Below are 20,148 nucleotides of genomic sequence, written 5' to 3'. Positions count from 1 at the left end.
CTTGTCATGACAGGACATCACATGGACTGAACAGGATATTTCAGTTTCAATTATAATTTAAATCTCAATAATATATAATACTTAAATGGTGTTCAGAGTTCAGTTTTGACTCGGGAGTAATGGCAGGTAAAATCTCTCAATGGGTTTACTGGAGCTCTCTTCATTGTACAACTTCAGATCCAGTAATTTTATTAAACTGGTTGTCCTAGGGTATCAACAGTTTTTGGCTGTCACTCATTTCAGTTTGCAGCAGCCACATGACTGGAATGACTTTTAACAAAAGTTAAAATTACAATGGTTCATATCTTAGGTTGCTTCTAACCATAGGGTCGACTCATTGTTGACTGACATCTGTACCTGCTAAAGTGCTGCTGAGTTTTGTATTTTAAGATTGATTTATGTTTTTTTTTTCTTTTTTTTTTTTGTTTGTTTGTTTACCCCTTATTGTGTTATGTTGTTTGATGTGCGCCTTTTGCCAGGTCGTCATTGTAAATTTGTTCTCAATTGACTCTGAATAAATAAAGGTTTTGATTTGAAGTCACCAGATCCCCTTTGATGGTTTTTTTGCTTCAATACGTGTGGGGTCCAATTTCTATGTCATACAGTATGTACCAGAGCCACCTCCATACCCTGCCCTGGCCTCTTTATTAGGACCTGTACCTAATATCAGGTTAAGCCCCCATGTGCCCTAGTATCGGGTTCAAGCAGTGTGGCCTTTACAAAGTGCTGGAAGGTGTCTTACTCACACACATAAAATGGCAAATGAAATACACAGTAATATTAAGGTGGATTTTCGATGGACAATAAAAGAAATAGAATTTTCAGCTACTATAGTAAAACTTGAAAAAGGTACAGTTGACACTGACCTCTTCTGTAAACCTACTGACATGCACCAGTATTTACACATCTCCTCTACACATCCAATGCACACTAAAAGGGCAATCCCAGAGGGTCAAGGAAAAAGAATATGAAGAATATGCTCTAAAGAAAGTGACTATGTAAAACAAAGAAATGTATTAAAAACAAATCTTAAAAAAAGAGGATACAAAGAAAGGATTAGAGTTAAGAAAAGTGGATAAACTAAAAAGAGAATCTACTAGATTATAAAAAGGTCAAATGAGTCCCATTGGTAATGACTTACTCTAAACAGTAAACATAAAAGAATAATTGACAGAATAGGTTCTACAAATACTTGCACTAGTAAATACATGGACAAAAGTAAAAATATAATTAAACATAAGAACAACACATATCCACAAAAAACTAATATCTACTGTAAAAATAGCAATGTTGTTTATGGAATAGCCTGTGAAAAATGTGATGAAATGAAATATGTTGGAGAGACTGGAACAACTTTATATAATTATAAGAATTCAAAACCATCTTTCATTAATTAGAAATAAAAAAGGAATGAACCAATAGTACAGCACTTTGCCAGTCAAGGACATGACATAAATTATGTAAAGTCTGTAGTATTAGAACAGCTAAAATTAGACAATGCGACATATAGAAGAATAAAAGAAAGTAAATGGATAAATAGACTGAACACGATTATGCCAGCGGGACTCAACAGAAAAGAATGAACTAATTACATTTAAATAAATAAACAAAATTAATTCAAAAGTTGTGCATGCTGATGTGCTGGGAAGGTCAATTCAAGGCTGATCCTCAATTGCATGAGAATATAAATATAAGTTTATATAAAATCATGTTAATTAGAATTAATACAGATTTAAAGATAGAAGTAACAATGATGTCACAATATATAGAACACCATTACATCATGTAAGAATAAATCATGGATTTGAATATAAACAATAACAAGTAGTTGTCATGCCGTCAAACAGCTATAAATACCTCTAAAGTTTTGATTCAAACACAGCTCCCTTGAGAAAGATATGTACAACATATCGAAATGTTGGGCAGCTGGCTCTTTGCGCTATATATATATATATATATATATATATATAAAAATCTCAGTTATTTCAAACATTTTTTAGCTTGACATGAACAGCTTCCTTGCAAATAAACTTGAAGTCATTGCTGGAAGACATCTGTCAGCCAGGTTTTTGAAAGACATTTACCAAAACATACTATACAGCGCACAATACATTTAAACATGGCAAACACTGTATAATACATTCATGAGGTTATAAACTGATTCACCTCTAAACAAATTTCTTCAGAAAGTCCCGCTAATCTGTTACTTCAGGACCGGATTATGAGAAATGGCTGGAGGTGTGAATATTCCAGACAAAGAGGGCGTTTAGAATAGTTCCTATCTGTTGTGCGTCACATGATTAACTACTGCAGTTATTACTGATGGTTAATAACTGACAATAGCTTTATGACTGGCTGAGTTGTTTTTAAAAATCTGAATATTACTTAGTAATGATGTTGAGGTAGTCAAGCGAGATGAGCTGTTGGGCAGTGGTATGTGAATGCAGATGATTTCATTGAAGCAGGTTCCATATGATGATCGAGTGCAGCGGTGAACACGGAACACAGAACACTTCACTTCCTGGAATAAGCGTACCCGTACTTATGGAATGCACTGTATTACAGCTTGAGGCTGGGGTGGAAAGAAATTCCTGAGACATTGTCATGTTGAACAGTAAATCATTAAAACAGGACACTCCTTGGCGTATTACTAATTTTTACAGACAAAAAAAGCAATGAGCAAGCCATTTAGGGGCACACTCACATCCCCCAGTCTTGGAATTGAGAGGTGTTCAGTCTAACTGACCCCAACACTACCCCTGTCGTGGAGGAATACTCAGAGGGAAAAGGGCGCCATTCATACCCGCTTACATGAGCTGGGTTGCCCAAGACTGTGCTGGACTGGCTCTCCCCACCCGTCTCTGATTCAGGTACCCCAGAACCCAGCTGGTACACCTCAGAGGCCTGTGAGTCCATCAGCACAGGGCTGGAGTCCAGCTGAGGGAGAGTGAGGGTGAGCTGCTGTTCTTTAATGCTAGGGGTGACTTCCCCATCTCTACTGCAATGAAAACTTCCAGGCTGCTCTTTGGCACCATTCTCAGCAGCTGAGTCACGGGATATGCCTCCTAGGAACAGCTCTGCCCCCTCAGTGGCTGACAGTTTCACAGAGTACAGAGGGATATCCACCAGGGGCCTGGAGTCTAAACCAGGACCAACTGGATTCTCTTTGACTTCTGGTCTTAGCACTGGACTGTTTCTGAATTCAGAGTCCTCAGCACTGACACTGCCCTGGGAGAGATTCTCTGTTCCATAGGGGCTTGTTTTAGAATAGAATTCAACAGACACGTTAGCTGTGGTGCTCAGCTGCTCTTGAGAATACCCCTCCTCTTGTGTGTAGTCCGGATCCCTGGTTTGTCCTGATGACCTGACGCTCCCAGTAAAGGCCCCATTCTCCAGGGCTGTCTCATAGAAGCCATTGCTGTGGTAGCAGGCCTCCCCACTGTCTGTGCTGTGGGGGTCACTCGAGGTTTCCTGGATGCCCAGTAAGGCAGTGCGGCTGGAGCCGGGGACAGAGAGGAAGGAGATGTTATCTCCCACCGGATCCCAGTCCACACTCTTGGGGCAGAGGTTTACAAACAAATCGTTTTTTACTATGAGAATCTCCTGGTGGGTAAAATGAGAAAAGTTAGATTCACAGCTTGTCACACATATGGGTAGAAATCGTTCCACTGAGCCACCCCCTTTCTTTAATGTTGTGATCTCTATCCACTGGACCCTTTAGCTCTCCTGTATACTGAGGAAACAACTTCTTTATTGATCGGACACTAATCATATGTAAAGTTAAGAAATATTTTTGCACGAAACAAAACTTATTAACACCCCTATCGTACACCCCCACATTTAAAAGCTGCTTTAGGAGTAGTCTTCAGAAGTCACTGAATTGTAGACACGACGCCGCACACCAGTTTTTTTTGTTTTTTTTTTTAAGATGGATGCATCTGTAGGTAAGCAGACATGTATGGCTCTGTAGATGTTTGTTGCTAGAGTTATCTTTAGCTGCACTGATATTATCCCCACCTTGTTTCAAATTCATCACTGCATGACTCTCTGTGTGTTCTGTATTGTGGGCATGTGTACTCTGCATGCCTATCTGGACCGGAGTCAGGTATAATCCACTAAGCCAGTTTGATACTTACCAAGGTTTTGGGAATCTGAAGATCTGAACGTCTGGGGAAGATGTACTCTCGGAAGAACAAGACAACAGCCAGAGCCAGGAAAATAAGTAACACTGGTACAGCGCTCAGAAGTACGAGCAAAGACGCTGGAAAAAAACAGCAACAAAACACGTTAATGATGGATTGAAAAGATCAAACGTAAAAGAACAAAAACTGCAAAATAAATTGTTCCAAACCAGTATGGGTTTTAAGTGCTTTTTTTTGTGTACCGGATTCTGCCCTGGTTTGCATGATCGCCCCACCCCAACTTTTTTCATTTCAGTTTTTTTAATAACCATGCGCAAATAATGCCTGAGGGGAAATATCATGGCTCACATGAATAGAAAAAAACTACCTGGAAGTAGCTCTGTGCATTGAATGATTCAGGGTTAGGGTTATCTTCGGTTAAGATAATGAAGACGTGGAGTTCTGTGGTTTCAGATCAGATGATACAGACTCTGCATTCTGATTGATTTCCTGTTGTATGCTACAATCCATATTTTGGATTTTGTTTTACACACTGCAAGAGCTTGTAACTCAGGCATCATTTTTTTGTATTTTAGTGCTACTTTGGATGTCAATTTATTACTTTGTGTTGTGTTTTCACACTGAACACTGCAGATTATGTAAAGGCCTTTATTTTAGTGGACCGTACATTTCACGTGTTTATATATTTTTTAAATGTAGCAACTTTTATTTTAGCGTTTTTCATGATGTGGTTTTGCACTGCACACTGTAGCTTTAAAAGTGTAATGTTTGTTTTGTGAAAAGATTTGAAATGACAAAACAGTCTGTAGCAGCTTTGAATTGTATTTCACCAGCCATTAAATATGTTAACTGCACTTCTTGATTTTTTATCGTGACTGTGTGCTGTGCTCTACCTTTTGAATTGTATCAACCTAATGTTAAAAATACTCCCTCTACAATGATGCCTGTAATCACCCAACCCCACCCCACCACCACCACACACACACACACACACACTTTTGCCTTAACAACAACTTTACACAGAATCTGATATATTTTATATGAAAACTGTATTTTTATATTTAAAAAATGTAATATTATATAGTGCTGGTGCGCTGCCGTTGGGCGCGCAGGATAAGTCACACAGCTTGGACGGCGCTAGTTCGAGTCCAGGCTGTGCAAAGAGGCTGAACTCTGCTGGAGCCCCCGAGGGAGGCGTCACATTGGCTTTGACACTCCCAGGGTGGGGGATGGGAAACCAGCAGGGATTGCTTCTCCTCATCGCGAACCCTACTGGCCAGACACCGAGCACATTCAGAGTGGATAAGAGGCAGGACTGGTTCTCCGGGATCGGTAGCCCGCCCACCTCTACTCTGGATTGCTCGCTGTAAAAGCAATTCTGGGTTTAGGCTTGTGAGATCGGAGGACGCTCACACGCCCTCAGAACATCTGTGCTGTGTGGGGACTCGCTGCGGTGTGGAGAAAAAACATAACTGGACATTCCAAATTGGGGGGAAAATAAATAAATACAAATAATAATTGGTCACTCTAAATTTATATTTAAATAAATAAATAAATAAATAAATAAATAGTAGTGCTGGAACCAACACAGAATTTTCATGTTAGAATATCCATTCAAGAGACAGACAAGTATTTGAATATTTGTTCATTTGCAAAACGTTTTAAGCAGCCATTATATGTAACACTGTAATAAAGTAGAAACTACAAAGCAACGGATATCATACAACAGTTTAAGTTTGTGTATTTAAGGCAAAATCAGTACATACAGTAAACATACTTTTTTTAAAAATATTTTTTATTGTTATATATCCCTGCTATTGTTATTTCTTTGCAATAAAAAGTGTCCATATTTTCATAAAGTAATAGCATTACTTGTGCTTTGCTTAGCTTATCCCTTTTTTGCTGAACAAGCAAGTAACATTTAAATTTCTCCACTAGTACAGTGAAACAAATGATGTGGACAATCCTGCTATAGCCATTATCAGTTGTGAATTAGCCTATGTCCTCTTACCTGATGGACCCTGCTCTGTTCTCAGGGAGACACACTGTTTATGAGACCAGCCACTGTCTTTGTAAGCTGAGATCATGGATATAATGCAGTACCGGTCTTTGGGATTCAAGTCATCAAAAGTATAGGTCATGTTGTCTGAAATATCCTTCAGCACCTTCTCCAAAAAAATAAAAATAAATAATAATAATAATAATAATAATAATAATAATAATAATAATAACAAAATGTAAGACAACCACTACTATTACATTTTAATTACAGTATATCTAAACAGAGAGTACCAGATACTAAATACTTGTATAATCGTGTTTAGTTATGTAATGCTAACCCTGCATAAAATGCACACAAATAAAACACCAGAAAAAACACATCAGTTACCGTTTTATCAAATAAAATCCAACCTATGCAACCTATAACAGGCTGAAATTTTAACTGGGTAAATAAGCATATTAAAGACATTTAAAATGCATAGACCGGTACGTTATTAACACATAGCAACTCTTCAATATGAAGTTCCACTGAAAATGTTTGAACAAAGAAGTGGTACAAATACTAACAACAACCAAAATGGCCACCAGGGTTGGGGTAAATTCCTGTTTTTCAATTCCTTGAATCATTGAAAAATTGCAATTAGCAGTATTCTGTTAAAATAAGCTTCTCACCGTGGCAACACATTACTTTAACTGAAGTCACTGTTAACACTTAAAAAAATTGGCTTCAAATGAAAGCAGATGAACAATCACAACAATTATTAGGTCTCTAAAATGTCAATTTCAATTGGAATTCCTTCGAAAGAATTGGAATTGGAAATTGATTGAAAAAATTGAAAAACAGGAATTGACCCCAACCCTGATGGCCACCGCAGGGCAGACGTTCACAACAGGTAACAATGCGTTCCTCTGTGAAATATCTGTGCTACCCTTCCAGGGAGCATGTTGTTCATTTTCTTTTGTGGTACTATAAGGATAGTGAAGCCATAACTAAAATGTAATTATTGGGTATATAACGTAATTTCAGATATTTACAGCAAATACAAACTTTTCCAATCATCAAGAGCCAGGAGAGATTCCTTAAACAATTAGACTGAGAAGCTTGGTATTTAGTGATACTGTACATGAATTAGAAAATAAATTACCGTGCTTCGTATAATGTTGGTATCCTTGTACAGCTGGATTGTGCACTTCAGAGTAAAGAAGTGGCGAATTGTTTTTAACTGCAAGCTGTTCTCGTATTTGAAAGGAGTCCGTGGGAGGTGAACGTCAACACGGACCGATCTCCCCTGGGTAGAGAGGGAGACGGTAGGGGGGCTGACCTCAGCTGTATGGAGGAGAGGAGATGAAGTTAAAGATTGTCGGGACCTGCTAGATTGATGGGGGTCTGCTGGTGGAGGTAGACAGCATGAAAGAAATATGATAGTAGCAGGGTTCTGAAAAATATAGCGTTACAGATCCCCACGTGTTGCTACAACTGTTTAAATAAGGTACCTGCAATTTTTCTTTCAATTGTTAACATCATGACAACTGTTTACACTTATCATTTTAAAGTCAGTTTCAAGTTTAAAGATATAAGTGTAAAAAGTTGTCAGGATGTTAACAATGAAAAGAAAAATTACATTTATTTAAACAGTTATAGCAACACGTGGGGACGTACAACGCTATATTTTTCGGAACCCTGCTACTTACTCTAAGGGGATGAAAAAAAGAAAGAAAGATGGTAGAAAGAAGTCAAACTTACTGTCTCGATATGGATTAAATTGCAGATAATCTGTCCAGTTTGAACTGCTCCCATTCCAAGTGGCTCTCACCCTTATAAAGTACAATGCAGAGGTGTCTTCACATGTCAGGGAGAGGTCACAGTGTGTGGAGGGCATAGAAATGCAGCCATCAACTTGAATACACTGATCCTCTCTGTAGGAAGGAATACATATAAAATGAAGTGATCAAACCCTGTCTGGAACTCTGCTACAAAAACATTGACTCTGGAATTCTAACATAACGCACATGCTGTGCTTGTATTACTATTGCCTGCCGCTGTTTGTGTTTTCTTGCTAAACCCTAATGTAGACAAGGCCTCCTAGAAGCTCTGCTAGAGGGCACTGAGAATCAGGCTGTAGCCTCACAGACTTACTTACTTCAAGTTTCTGATCTCCACAGTGTAGTTTGTGTCAGCAGGATGTCCGGGTGCAGGCTCCCAGTGCAGGACAGTGTAAAGGTTCTCTGAAAGCAATTTCATATTGGAAGGAGGGAGCAGCCAACCTGATGAGAGATGCAGACAACAATCAGGTCTCACAGCAAGAGGACTGGAGCGCCTTGATGGTTAGCTTAGGCACTAAATGCCAAACGCGACTGGGTCATCCATGATTACATTTCATCCGGTTTGCTCCCGATTTCATAATTTCAAGATTATGTCCACTGGTTTCAGCAGAGTGAAGTATAGTTAAGAGCTCTGGACATTGAAATGGCTTTTTGAGAGACTTCACGCTTCTGCAGTTGATCTTGAGGGAAGTGGCATGCCACTGTGGTTTAAAAGAAGACCTATTTGTGTCACTCTAATGAGAATTAACAGGTGCTTGCAAATTGCTTTTATTGACAGCACGTGACCGAAAACAATGTTGATGCTAATTCCTGAGGCTGTCACATAATTCTGAATTCTTCAAGTAAACCAGGAAGAGAGGGAAAACAACAGCTAACACACAGGTACAGTATGTTATAACATGCATAGATGTGATACTAACAGATTGAGAGTTCAGATGGCAACAAGGTATCAGCACAGAGTAAACATTTCCAATTAGTCTCTTCCACACGCAGCTGTATTACAGGCAGAGCAGGAAAAATGGAAATCCTAAGAATCACCTGAAAAACTGTTCTCTATCTGTCTTTTTGTGAAACAGAAAAAAATGCTTTGGGTTAGACTTACTGTTCGTGCTTTGCTTTTATTACACAAGCTGTAAAAAGAGATGAAAATAAGACCCTGTGGCAAAGTGGTTAATAGTGTGCAGGTGCAGGTGATCAAAGTACAGACAGACAATTATAATCCAGGAGGAAAGGTTTGTTTATTTTATTTCTTTATGTCCAGTGCCTGATGGCAAAACAAATAGTAAATAATAATGCTGGTAAGTAATACAGCGGCGTGTATTACTTACATTATAATCCCTGGGTTGGTCCCAAAATAATAATTATTATTATTATTATTATTATTTATTTCTTAGCAGACGCCCTTATCCAGGGCGACTTACAATTGTTACAAGATATCACATTATACAGATAACACATTATTTTTACATACAATTACCCATTTATACAGTTGGGTTTTTACTGGAGCAATCTAGGTAAAGTACCTTGCTCAAGGGTACAACAGCAGTGTCCCCCACTGGGGATTGAACCCACAACCCTCCGGTCAAGAGTCCCGAGCCCTAACCACTACTCCACACTGCTGCCCTATAGTCCCGTTATTGTATCCCCACATTAAACACAAAACACATACACAAGTCAGTTTAGTGCGTGAATTAGTGATTGTGTTTACAGTGATACAAGTGAAGTGCTGTTCCGGGTTTGTGCTGGCCTCTGGCGACAGCTTCGGAACGTTTTAGCCATCTAGTGATTACAAACAACAACAGACAGAACAAAACAAACACTCACGATTATTCACCACACAAATACAGGTCCTCCCGGGTCACTTATTAATAACTAAAATGAAGGAACAGATAGCATTGCTACGACCCCTATTTATACCATCACTCATGACCCCTTGGTAAACGATTGCAGCTGCTCCTCCACTCCACGGCTGCCAAGTCATTTCCCTTCCGGGTCAATGAGTTAGTGTACCGAAGCTCTGTCTCTTTTCTACATGACTGACTTCCTTTTAACCCTCGGAACGAAGTGTCAGGCCAAGTAGTCCAGAGTACCCTGTTCCCGTTACTTAGCGCCCTCACAGGTCGGGAGGGAGATTTACCACCAAAAATCATTGTCTTTCTCTCACAGACCCCCATTGCACAGCAGTTTGATCCATTCCTGGTTTAATAACACACACCTTACCTATATACACTGTGGCTAATCAAGCTAGTAGTAAAACCTGGAATGGGTGAAACTGCATATTAATAATGTTTAAAAACCACAAACGGACAGATCACTTTTCTTATTTAGAGGGCTTCTACTTACATTGGAGTAATTTCTTACTAAAAGCTTTTGCATGCCTGTTAAAATAAAAAGTTTTCAAACATTGAGCTGGAGATGACCCTCAGATCTGCTGCTCTGTAAGATACAGGTGTAAGGTCAGGACTGCTGACAGTACATGTCTGATTTCTTCAGAATGCAAGTGCCATTCAAATGACAATGTGCTTACATTCCACGGCAATTGCCTTGATATTTAGATAGGAGGCTGCACAGCCTGATCTGCAGTCATCCTGATTGCGAAGCTATTACAGCAGTAAGGAAGCAATCAAACTGGACATTTTAAAATGTAAAAAAATTATTTGAAAAATTGATTTAAAAACGTGCTAGTGTTGTTTTCCCAACATGACTGTAAATAATATGTTTTGGTGGGTTTGGAAATTAAATTTATATAATTTGAAAATAAAGTTTGTGTTAGATATGGCAGGGCTGGGAGGTTCCCTGCCTAATTGAAACCAAGGTGCAGCAGGTGGCCAGGTGTTGATTGACTAATTGATTATCAACTAACTCTGGCCACATGCCTTTAAAAAGGGGCAGAAAAGCCAGTCTTTTGTTCTTCTTCATCTTCCAGCCTGAAGCTTATCAATGTGTGTAAAACCAGGTTGAGTGAATCAAATACGTATGAACTAAATATGCGTGATCACCACGTGTATACTGAGGTCATTGAAACCGAGGACCACCGCGTGTATACTGGGGTCATTGAAACCGAGGACCACCGCGTGTATACTGGGGTCATTGAAACCGAGGACCACCGTGTGTATACTGGGTTCCTTGGGATTCAGCAGGGATTAATTTAGGGGATTTACCCACTGTGTTTTGCTTTTGCATTTTTGTATAATTTCCATGTACATGTGTGTGTATGTCCTCCCGCACTATTGCGGCCACCTACCACTGCACCTGCCTGTGTGTAAACTTTAAATAAAACCTGGACGCCTGAGTGGCGTTTCAATGTCAAACTCTGTGTCTCTCTTGTCTATCAGTGGATACCCAGATAGTAACAGAACACTGTTACAGACAGATAAAGATATTTAGTTGTCCTTAGAGTCCTGTATTGGTAAACTGTATGCTTTCCTTTCTGCCTAGTTTGCACATCCCCTAACTTAGCAGCAGTGTCAAATAAAATGGTGAAACACTGTTAAATTGACAATGCAAAAATTGATGAAGGCCCTAGCCGAAATGCTTGTCTACTAAACTAAAGTTTCTTGATAGTTTTATCTTACAGCTGGAACACAGCACTTTCTTTTATGTGCACATTTCATACCCTCGTTCCTGGTAATCGCTCACATTGACACCACATATTTCCTGTGTGGCTATTCTAACTTACACAGTGGAGAAACCGTTAAAAAAGAACAACATTCAATCTGCAGACCTTTGACATTAAAACACCACCACAAATTAGAAAGTGCAACCCATACCACAAGGTTTTAATATGAAACAACTATGTTTATATTGAGATCAGGTTTGGGCGAAAGCACACCTGTTTCAGCTGAATTTGCTCTGAAGTGCAGGGTATTCTATTAGATACTGCTGTGAATAATAATAATAATATATTCACTGCAGAGCAGTGAAACCTAGTAAGTGCACAAACCAAACACTGAACATGTTAGGAAATCAATTTACGCATACTGTGGGTTATCTAGCCAACGTAGAGTGCTGGCACAGAACAAGCCTTAAGAGATGTCTATGTGCTTTGCTGTTTAGGATCACATTTTGACCATGTGCTCCATGAAAGACTGGATCTCACTGAATCAAAACCTATAAATGTCTGAATCACTCGCTTTCCTTTTCAACCAGGAAAGGAGAAAGAGAAGCACAACCCCAGGTATTATTGGTTTCTGATTTCTCATTCTTTCTCATTCATTCTTTTAAATGTCTATTTTTGTCTATTTTTAGGTCTGGGTGTGGATCAGGGTTATTTCATGCCAGGTGTTAAATTTGTCACTTGCTCTTTTTTGGGTTATTGAAAGAAAAAAAAAAGTTTGCAATTAATGTAGTGTTTTTTTTTTTTTTACATGTTTTTTCTACATTTCAAGGTAAACTCAAACTGACTTTTCAGTGAAAAAATACTGTACTGAACGGTAACCATTAAAAAATGACCACTGCTTCCATTACAGAATGATCATTGAGACTTCAAAATCATGTCACTGTCAAAGTTAAAGAGACAGTATCAGGATTACAATTGATTTTAGAAAGAAGACAACCAAGTGTCATTCTCCTCCACTGACACAGTGGCAGTATTTGAATTATTATTACTTATTTCTTAGCAGACGCCCTTATCCAGGGCGACTTACAATCGTTACAAGATGTCACATTATACATTATTTCACATTATACAGATATCACATTATTTTACATACAATTACCCATTTATACAGTTGGGTTTTTACTGGAGCAATCTAGGTAAAGTACCTTGCTCAAGGGTACAACAGCAGTGTCCCCCGCCGGGGATTGAACCCATGACCCTCCGGTCAGGAGTCCAGAGCCCTAACCACTACTCCACACTGCTGGTTACTTCTATTGTGGTGAGCAGGTAAATCTTGATTCCTGCAGTCTTCTGAAAACACGTCAGAGTTATTTCAAGTAGCACTTTGATGACTAAAAATTGATTTCCAGGATGTAAATCAAAAATGCACATCGAAGATTCGCTCAGGTAACCCAGCAGGACAGGGCGCGCCGAAATGGAAAAATCAAGAGCATGGCAAAACTCAACACTTCAAACAAGGTCAAATTGGTTATAATAACTGAAAAAGAACGCAGGTACAACACTATGAAGTTCAAACTAGGATACTGAATCTTTAAGTAAATAATAAATAAATAAAAGCAGTGCAATGCAAAAAAATATTAAAAGAATAAACAAAACAAATGATTTAAAAATTAGTATTCCGCTGTCAGAAAGAGCTTGAGGTTAGTATCCTGGAATTAGCAGGGTGTTTGAGGATTGCAAAATAATCAGTTGATGAGGCCCTCAGACAATCAAGCCGCCACAAAAATGCAGATATACTTATCACAATATTAATAGGGAGATGAATATGAAACTAGTACATAAAGTAAGCAAGCAGTAGATTCACTGGGCTCCCTGTTAACAGATCACACTTCTTCCGGGTGGGGTTGCGAGAAGCCTAGGCAGGCCGGTTTGCTTTTTTAAAACAAAGTTTATGAAAATGAGTCAGCGGGAAAATAACACTAACTTCAACAGAAGAATAGTCAGAGAGCGACACCACTGTGATTATTTTTTTAAAATAAAGGATATACTAATATACATACAGGACCTGGTTATCAGATTACTAGCGATGTACTTGTGATTACAAGATGTGTGGATCACTTGTTAACGTACAGTATTGGGCATTAACCTTTATCTAGTTGGGACCTCTGACTCCAACAATTACACCAAAATTTTATAAAACAGAAATTTAAAAAGACAAAAGATGTGGTTTTAATTAAAAAATTAGAACTAAGATAGTTTGTAAAAAGATAGTTGTAAAAAAAAAAAAAAGTGAATTACAAAAGACAAAAAAAAGTTTCACTGTAATATTTTAGGATAACCAAGACAGTTTGTAAAAATTGAACAATTAAAAACAGTCTAAAAAAAACATTAATACAATTGGAATTAAAAAAAGGACAACAATAAATAAATAGTTTTGATTGTAAAATAGGAACCTTTTAGCAAAAAAGCTGTTTTGCAAAAATACGATTTCAATCTTGATTTAAAAACAGTAGAGTCCCTGCTTCCCTGACAGAAGGCATTGCATTACAAGAAAATACTGAGTCCCAATTTAAACTGAAGAAATAATGAATAAAATACAAATGTATTTTTTACTCGTTAGCCTGACCTCTCCGACCTCACACATGCTTCACCCTGCCACTCGTGAAGGTGAAGAGGCTGAGGATAACTCATAAAACGTATTTGATATTTTCAATTGGCCCATGGCATATTCTCTCTCTCTCTCTCTCTCTCTCTCTCTCTCTCTCTCTCTCTCTCTCATATATATATATATATATATATATATATATATATATATATATATATATATATATATATATATATATATACACACACACACACACATACATACTACATACACACACATTTAAATTTGCAGGACCAATTGAAATAATAAAAAATAAAGTTACACAAGATGCCAACCTTAATAGTTAACTGCCGGATGATCATTCAGGTGAGTCCTATGATCAATTCAGTCAGTAAAGTACGTGTATTATACTCACCCATGGAGAGGAGCGGGTAGCACCAGCTGCACATGAGAATCACTGAGAAGAGCCAGTTCATCCTCTGACTGGACTCCTGACTGGAGGGATATCTACCATCCTACCGCGAAGTGAATCCTCCAGACACCAAGAGCCTGCAACAGCAGAGCAGGAAAGGGCTGAGAGAGTCTTGTGTCAGTGTGCTGTGGGTGTCTGAACATGCATGTGTGCGAGTGACTCACAGAAACAGAAAAGAGAGAGATAGAGATGCATGAAAGGTGAGTGTGTGAGTGTGCATCAGGGTCCCCCCATTTATCAGAGCCAGTGTGTGTCAGAAAGAATGTAGTGTGTCTAATTCAGAAAGAATGAGCAACAGTGTGTCAGAGCTATCAGGCAGACGACCCACAGGCTCTGGGAGATCAACTCATCTAGGTATTGGCTTGCCCCAAAGAATCAGGTTTCAGGGAGGAAGTCTCGAAGTGGGTGTGAACAGATTATCCTTTAGGGGGACAGACCACAAAACAAAACAAAGGTAACAGTCATGAATAGCTCCACCTCCATGAGGATATTATTTGTGGTTCTAATAAAACACCACCGAGACATTCCAGAATTTTAGTAATAATGACGTTTAATAAGACACACCTGAGCTTGTTACCTATACAGTGGGCCTAATCAAGCTTGAAGTAAATCCTGGAATGGGTTAAACTGTTATGCAATAGGAGTGTTATTTGTTTATTTTTTTTAAACCCAACTGTCTGAAAGTGAGTGTTCTGGATCATTGATGTGAAAACAGGTTAAAACAATGTGGCAGTGAAAAGGTTACTTTTCACTTGACAACAGAAATGGAGAAATCAAAGAATACAGCAGAAACGTATTAGGTCAGTGACCACCAACATTTAGCATGCAAGATTCATATAACCCTGTAAAGGGTCTGTGGGAAAAAATGCATGACACTGTGCAATGTGTTCTCATCCAAGCAGGAAGAACCCATGAATAGATGAAAAGGGTTGTCTGTGTAACAGGAATACATCAGCTGACAGGTAGTTTCAAAACGTCTCATCAACAAAATAAAATAACAAGCTTTTGAGGTCCACTGCGTCTGTTATGACACTGGCATAGCTTACATTCACCTGTTGGGCTGGAGAAAAATGTCTACACTTTAATTAGAATACATACCTTACCGCATGCTGCTTTCTTTGGAACAGGTTTGGCGTTTGTTTTTGGTTTCGTGCCTAAAAGCACATAAAGGGTATCTATGTGCGTCAAACAGAGTAAGTTCCTGTTTTTCTTGTTTTTACAGTATTGAATGCGTGTGTGTGTGTGTGTGTGTGTGTGTATGTTCTTAAAATTAGATACATCTCTTACTCTTCACAAGACTTGTAAGGCTCGACTCGCATTTTTCGAGAGTCGGACTCGGACTCGACTTTGTGTGACTCGAGTCCTTTTTTATTGTCTACACAAATAATATTACAGTTTTAACTAAACGTGTTCACAATAAAAACCCACCCAATAAAACATTATCCAATAACTGGTCAGCCCGCCTTGTTGTCTTTGCAGCCAATCATAGTAAGAATAAAAAAATGGAAGCGAGTTAGGTTGCAGCGTAAACACACATCTAACTGTTAAATACATACACACCCATCTGCTACTATCGCAGACAAAGTTTTTTTTTCCTCTTTTGCATTAAGTTCTATAAGGAACAGATGATTTCAGCATGGTAAACAAGTACTTACTTCTCTTCACTACTTTAAACGGGATGTGGTAAAAGCTGGAACGAGACGGAATGGCCCGGAACGGTACTTTAATGAATTCAATTGCTTTAAAAAAACAGCATAAAAAGTTACAGACATATGAGGAGAATATTGTAACAATCAGAACCGATTAATAACGCGCTGTCATTAACCCGTTCCGGGCCCTTTTTATCACCAAAAAGCTCCAGGTACACTGGGTTCCGAAGGTGCAAAGACGACGAAAATTATACACATAATACAACTAAATGAAAACAACATAACACTGTTGATAAAACCCACCGAACCGACCTTTAACTGCCCATTCCGTGCAATAAACAGCTGTATAGACAAAACCGGCCGGAACACGGGGTTCCGAAGCTTCACAGAGTATGAAAATGACACACACAATACAACTAAGTGGGAACAACATAACACTGCTGAAAAACCCACCGAACCGACCTTTAACTGCCCATTCCGTGCAATAAACAGCTGTATAGACAAAACCGGCCGGAACACGGGGTTCCGAAGCTTCACAGAGTATGAAAATGACACACATAATATAGTGAGGCCTTCTTTCTACTTTGCAGGGAAGGAGGTGATAAAGTAACAGTATTTGCACAAGTAAAACAATTGCAAAGGTCTAGGATTGCTGGCAGCCCCTAACTGTAACAGTTATATGTGATAAAAAAAAATAATAATAACACGTATATATAGCTGCAACAGTTTCACAGCATTTATTTTTTGCACAACTTTTTTGGGGTATTATTGGGCTTTGTAGTGGCCGCTGGGGTTTACAAATAACTTTAGTCTTTTATTTGCTCCGAGTTCCCGTTACCTTTTTCTTATTAATTTAATAAACACTGCCTTGAGATGTGTTGTAAAAAAAAATCTGATATGCTCCGCCTCATTCGTACCCACAGGGGTTGTATCTTACATTAAAGGCTAATGAAACCTCAATCTCATCATGCCCAACAGATACCACGTTAAAAAAGAGATACAGTTTAACAATTCGACCTACATCTCACTCGTTTAACATTGCAATCTTAATATCACACATTTACTACTGCCGATTTTGCATCTCACTCTAAAAACAGTCTCATCAACAACACTAGCTTGTTGAAGTGAACATTCAACAATTTCTATGTGGTTACACAGTCAACATCTTAAAAGTACACACACATTTTTCTTATATTATGACTCTTAAAATATGTACATCTAGTAATATGGATGAATTCTCTCTATAGTGATGCATGGACCAAGAAGAAGCACATGGGAACCCAGGAGCAAACTGATGTTCTCTAACCCCTATATTCCCATCATTCAGTCTACAACAACATCCAGTGTACCACATACTTACCAACACAAGCTGTCAACGCTAAGCATATTCAGCAGTTTACAGAAGTCATGACATTTTGGAGAAATGAGTACAGAGTTTTCAGCATACTGCATGGACTATTAAACTGATTATTATAAAGTACAAATACAGAATCTTACACGTGGTTTCAAACAGCACCAGATGAACGGTTCCACATCTAAGACATAGAACCGTTTTTGCTCAATGTTGTTTTCCTGAGAGTATAACACATAGCTAAAATTTGCTTCTAGTGCTTAATCACTAAAAACAAGATCAGGTCAATAACATGATATTCTCTGTCGTCAATGAATTTGTAGGCAAATGTAGTGTTCCGATCCAGTACAGTAAAGTACTAATCAGTGGCTCTTTGCAGGTGTTTCTATCAACGCTGAAAAGTGTAGTTTGTGTAGACAAAATCAACTATCATACCCTCGGCTGAATACCCATTCTTGAATTTGCAGTTAAAGGTGGGTTCGGTGGGTTTTTTTCAGCAGTGTTAGGTTGTTCCCACTTAGTTGTATTGTGAGTATTATTTTCATACTCTGTGAAGCTTCGTAACCCCGTGTTCCGGCCGGTTTTGTCTATACAGCTGTTTATTGCACGGAACTGGAAATGAAAGATGGGTTCGGTGGGTTTTTCAGCAGTGTTATGTTGTTCCCACTTAGTTGTATTGTGTGTGTCATTTTCATACTCTGTCCAGCTTCGGAACCCCGTGTTCCGGGCGGTTTTGTCTATACAGCTGTTTATTGCACGGAATGGGGAGTTAAAGGTCGGTTCGGTGGGTTTTCTCAATAGTGTTATGATGTTCCCACTTAATTGTATTATGTGTATAATTTTCGTCGTCTTTGCACCTTCAGAACCCCGTGTTCCGGGAGCTTTTTGGTGATAAAAAGAGGGTTCTGGGCCGGAACGAGTTAATGACAGCGCGTTATTAATCTGTTCTGATTGTTAAAATATTCTCCTCACGTGTGTGTAACTTTCCATGGTGTTTTTTTTTTAAACAATTGAATTCATTAAAGTACCGTTCCGGGCCATTCCGTCTCGTTCCGGCTTTTACCCCATCCCACTTTAAACCGTGTTATAAGTGTTTTAAGCACTGTAGAAATACATTTCTAAAACTGCATTCTTGAAAAATACGTCATTCCATTCTGAATTTACTGAAAACAAAAACGATAGAAAATAATAATAATCATATAAGCTACAATCATACTTTTACAGCTTCGTAATTCATATTAGAAAATTGCTGCGTGATTAAATATTCTATGCTTTGCTTCTAATCTCCACTCGTTCCCAGCACACGCCTTCACTGTTTTCAAAAAACGTCAATAAATCCACCTGGTATATTTAGTTGAAAATTGTTTACCGTTAAACAGGAAAATATGTCAGACTGATAGGACAGAAGGACTGATATATCTATCTATCTATCTATCTATCTATCTATCTATCTATCTATCTATCTATCTATTTATCTCTCTCTCTCTCTCTCTCTCTCTCTCTCTCTCTCTCTCTCTCTCTCTCTCTCTCTCTCTCTCTCTCTCTCTCTCTCTCTCTCTATATATATATATACACACACACACACACACACACACACACACACACACACTACCGGTCAAAAGTTTTAGAACACCTCCATTTTTCCAGTTTTTATTGAAATTTACGCAGTTTAATGTCTCAATGTACTCTGAAATTAAAGCATAGAACAAATAAACAATTGGAGATAAAAAAAGAAATCATGGAATCATTTTGTTTAACAAAATTTAATCTAAATTTTTGACTCATCAAAGTAGCCACCTTTTGCAGATATAACAGCCGAACACACTCGTGGCATTCTTTCTACAATGGAAATCAAATATAGTTCGGAAAGTTCTTCCCAACACTGTTGCAGAAGTTCCCACAAATGTGTTGCACTTGTAGGTTGCTTTGCTTTCACCCTTCTGCCCAGTTCATCCCAAACCAGCTCGATGTGGTTTAAGTCTGGAGACTGTGCTGGCCATTCCATGATTTGAAGCCTACCATCTTGTTCTTTTCTTCTAAGGTAGTTCTGACATAGCCTGGAGGTATGTTTTGGGTCATTATCTTGCTGTAGGATGAACCCCTGACCAACTAGGTGTATACCAGAGGGTATTGCATGGCGCTGCAAAATGCTGTGGTAGCAGTTTTGGTTCAGGGTGCCACTCGCTCTGTGCAAGTCGCCAACTCTGGATCCAGCAAAAGAGCCCCAGACCATCACGCTTCCTCCTCCATGTTTGACAGTTGGTGTCACACACCGAGGAACCATCCTTTCGCCTACTCGACGGTGTACAAAAACCCTGCGTGATGAACCGAAGATTTCAAATTTTGATTCATCGGTCCATAAGACCTTCTTCCAGTCTTCAGTAGTCCACTGGCGGTGCTTCATGGCCCAGGCAAGCCTCTTTTTCTTATTTTGCCATCTTAGCAATGGCTTTCTTACTGCCACTCGACCTGTTGAAACTGAGACTTGCTTACTTCGACCAGTGTTAAGCTGTGCTTGAAGCTGTTGTCCTGTGAGCCGCCTATC

General features: G+C 38.8%; 1 protein-coding gene across 2 annotated transcripts; it reads right to left on the bottom strand.

Moving 5' to 3' along the window:
• Window positions 1-1,335: 1,335 nt before the first annotated feature.
• On the bottom strand, window positions 1,336-15,823 carry LOC117408909 (uncharacterized). 2 transcript variants are annotated; one of them, XM_034014337.3, is made up of 8 exons: window positions 15,702-15,823; window positions 14,547-14,680; window positions 8,285-8,408; window positions 7,888-8,060; window positions 7,289-7,470; window positions 6,154-6,307; window positions 4,137-4,261; window positions 1,336-3,603 (listed from the first exon to the last, which is right to left on the bottom strand). In XM_034014337.3, exons 2-8 carry the CDS (start codon window positions 14,605-14,607, stop codon window positions 2,701-2,703), a joined length of 1,722 nt encoding a protein of 573 aa, XP_033870228.1. In that variant the 5' UTR covers window positions 14,608-14,680; window positions 15,702-15,823; the 3' UTR covers window positions 1,336-2,700. The 2 variants fall into 2 exon arrangements, with proteins under 2 accessions (XP_033870228.1, XP_058859357.1); XM_059003374.1 differs by lacking the exons at window positions 14,547-14,680; window positions 15,702-15,823 and adding an exon at window positions 9,792-11,746.
• Between the last annotated feature and the right edge of the window lie 4,325 nt (window positions 15,824-20,148).

The sequence above is a fragment of the Acipenser ruthenus genome, chromosome 2, assembly GCF_902713425.1.
Source record: "Acipenser ruthenus chromosome 2, fAciRut3.2 maternal haplotype, whole genome shotgun sequence".
In the NCBI taxonomy this organism is placed as follows: Eukaryota; Metazoa; Chordata; class Actinopteri; order Acipenseriformes; family Acipenseridae; genus Acipenser; species Acipenser ruthenus.
The sequence above is the reverse complement of the archived record's forward strand: the minus strand, read 5'-3'. Positions and strand labels throughout refer to the sequence as shown.

Coding starts and splice junctions, on each gene's coding strand:
- LOC117408909 (XM_034014337.3), bottom strand. CDS start 14,607: ATGAACTGGCTCTTCTCAGTGATTCTCATGTGCAGCTGGTGCTACCCG. Junction 7,471..7,887: donor ATTTAATCCATATCGAGACA/GTAAGTTTGACT, acceptor TCCTCCATACAG/CTGAGGTCAGCCCCCCTACC. Junction 3,604..4,136: donor TTCAGATTCCCAAAACCTTG/GTAAGTATCAAA, acceptor TTTACCCACCAG/GAGATTCTCATAGTAAAAAA.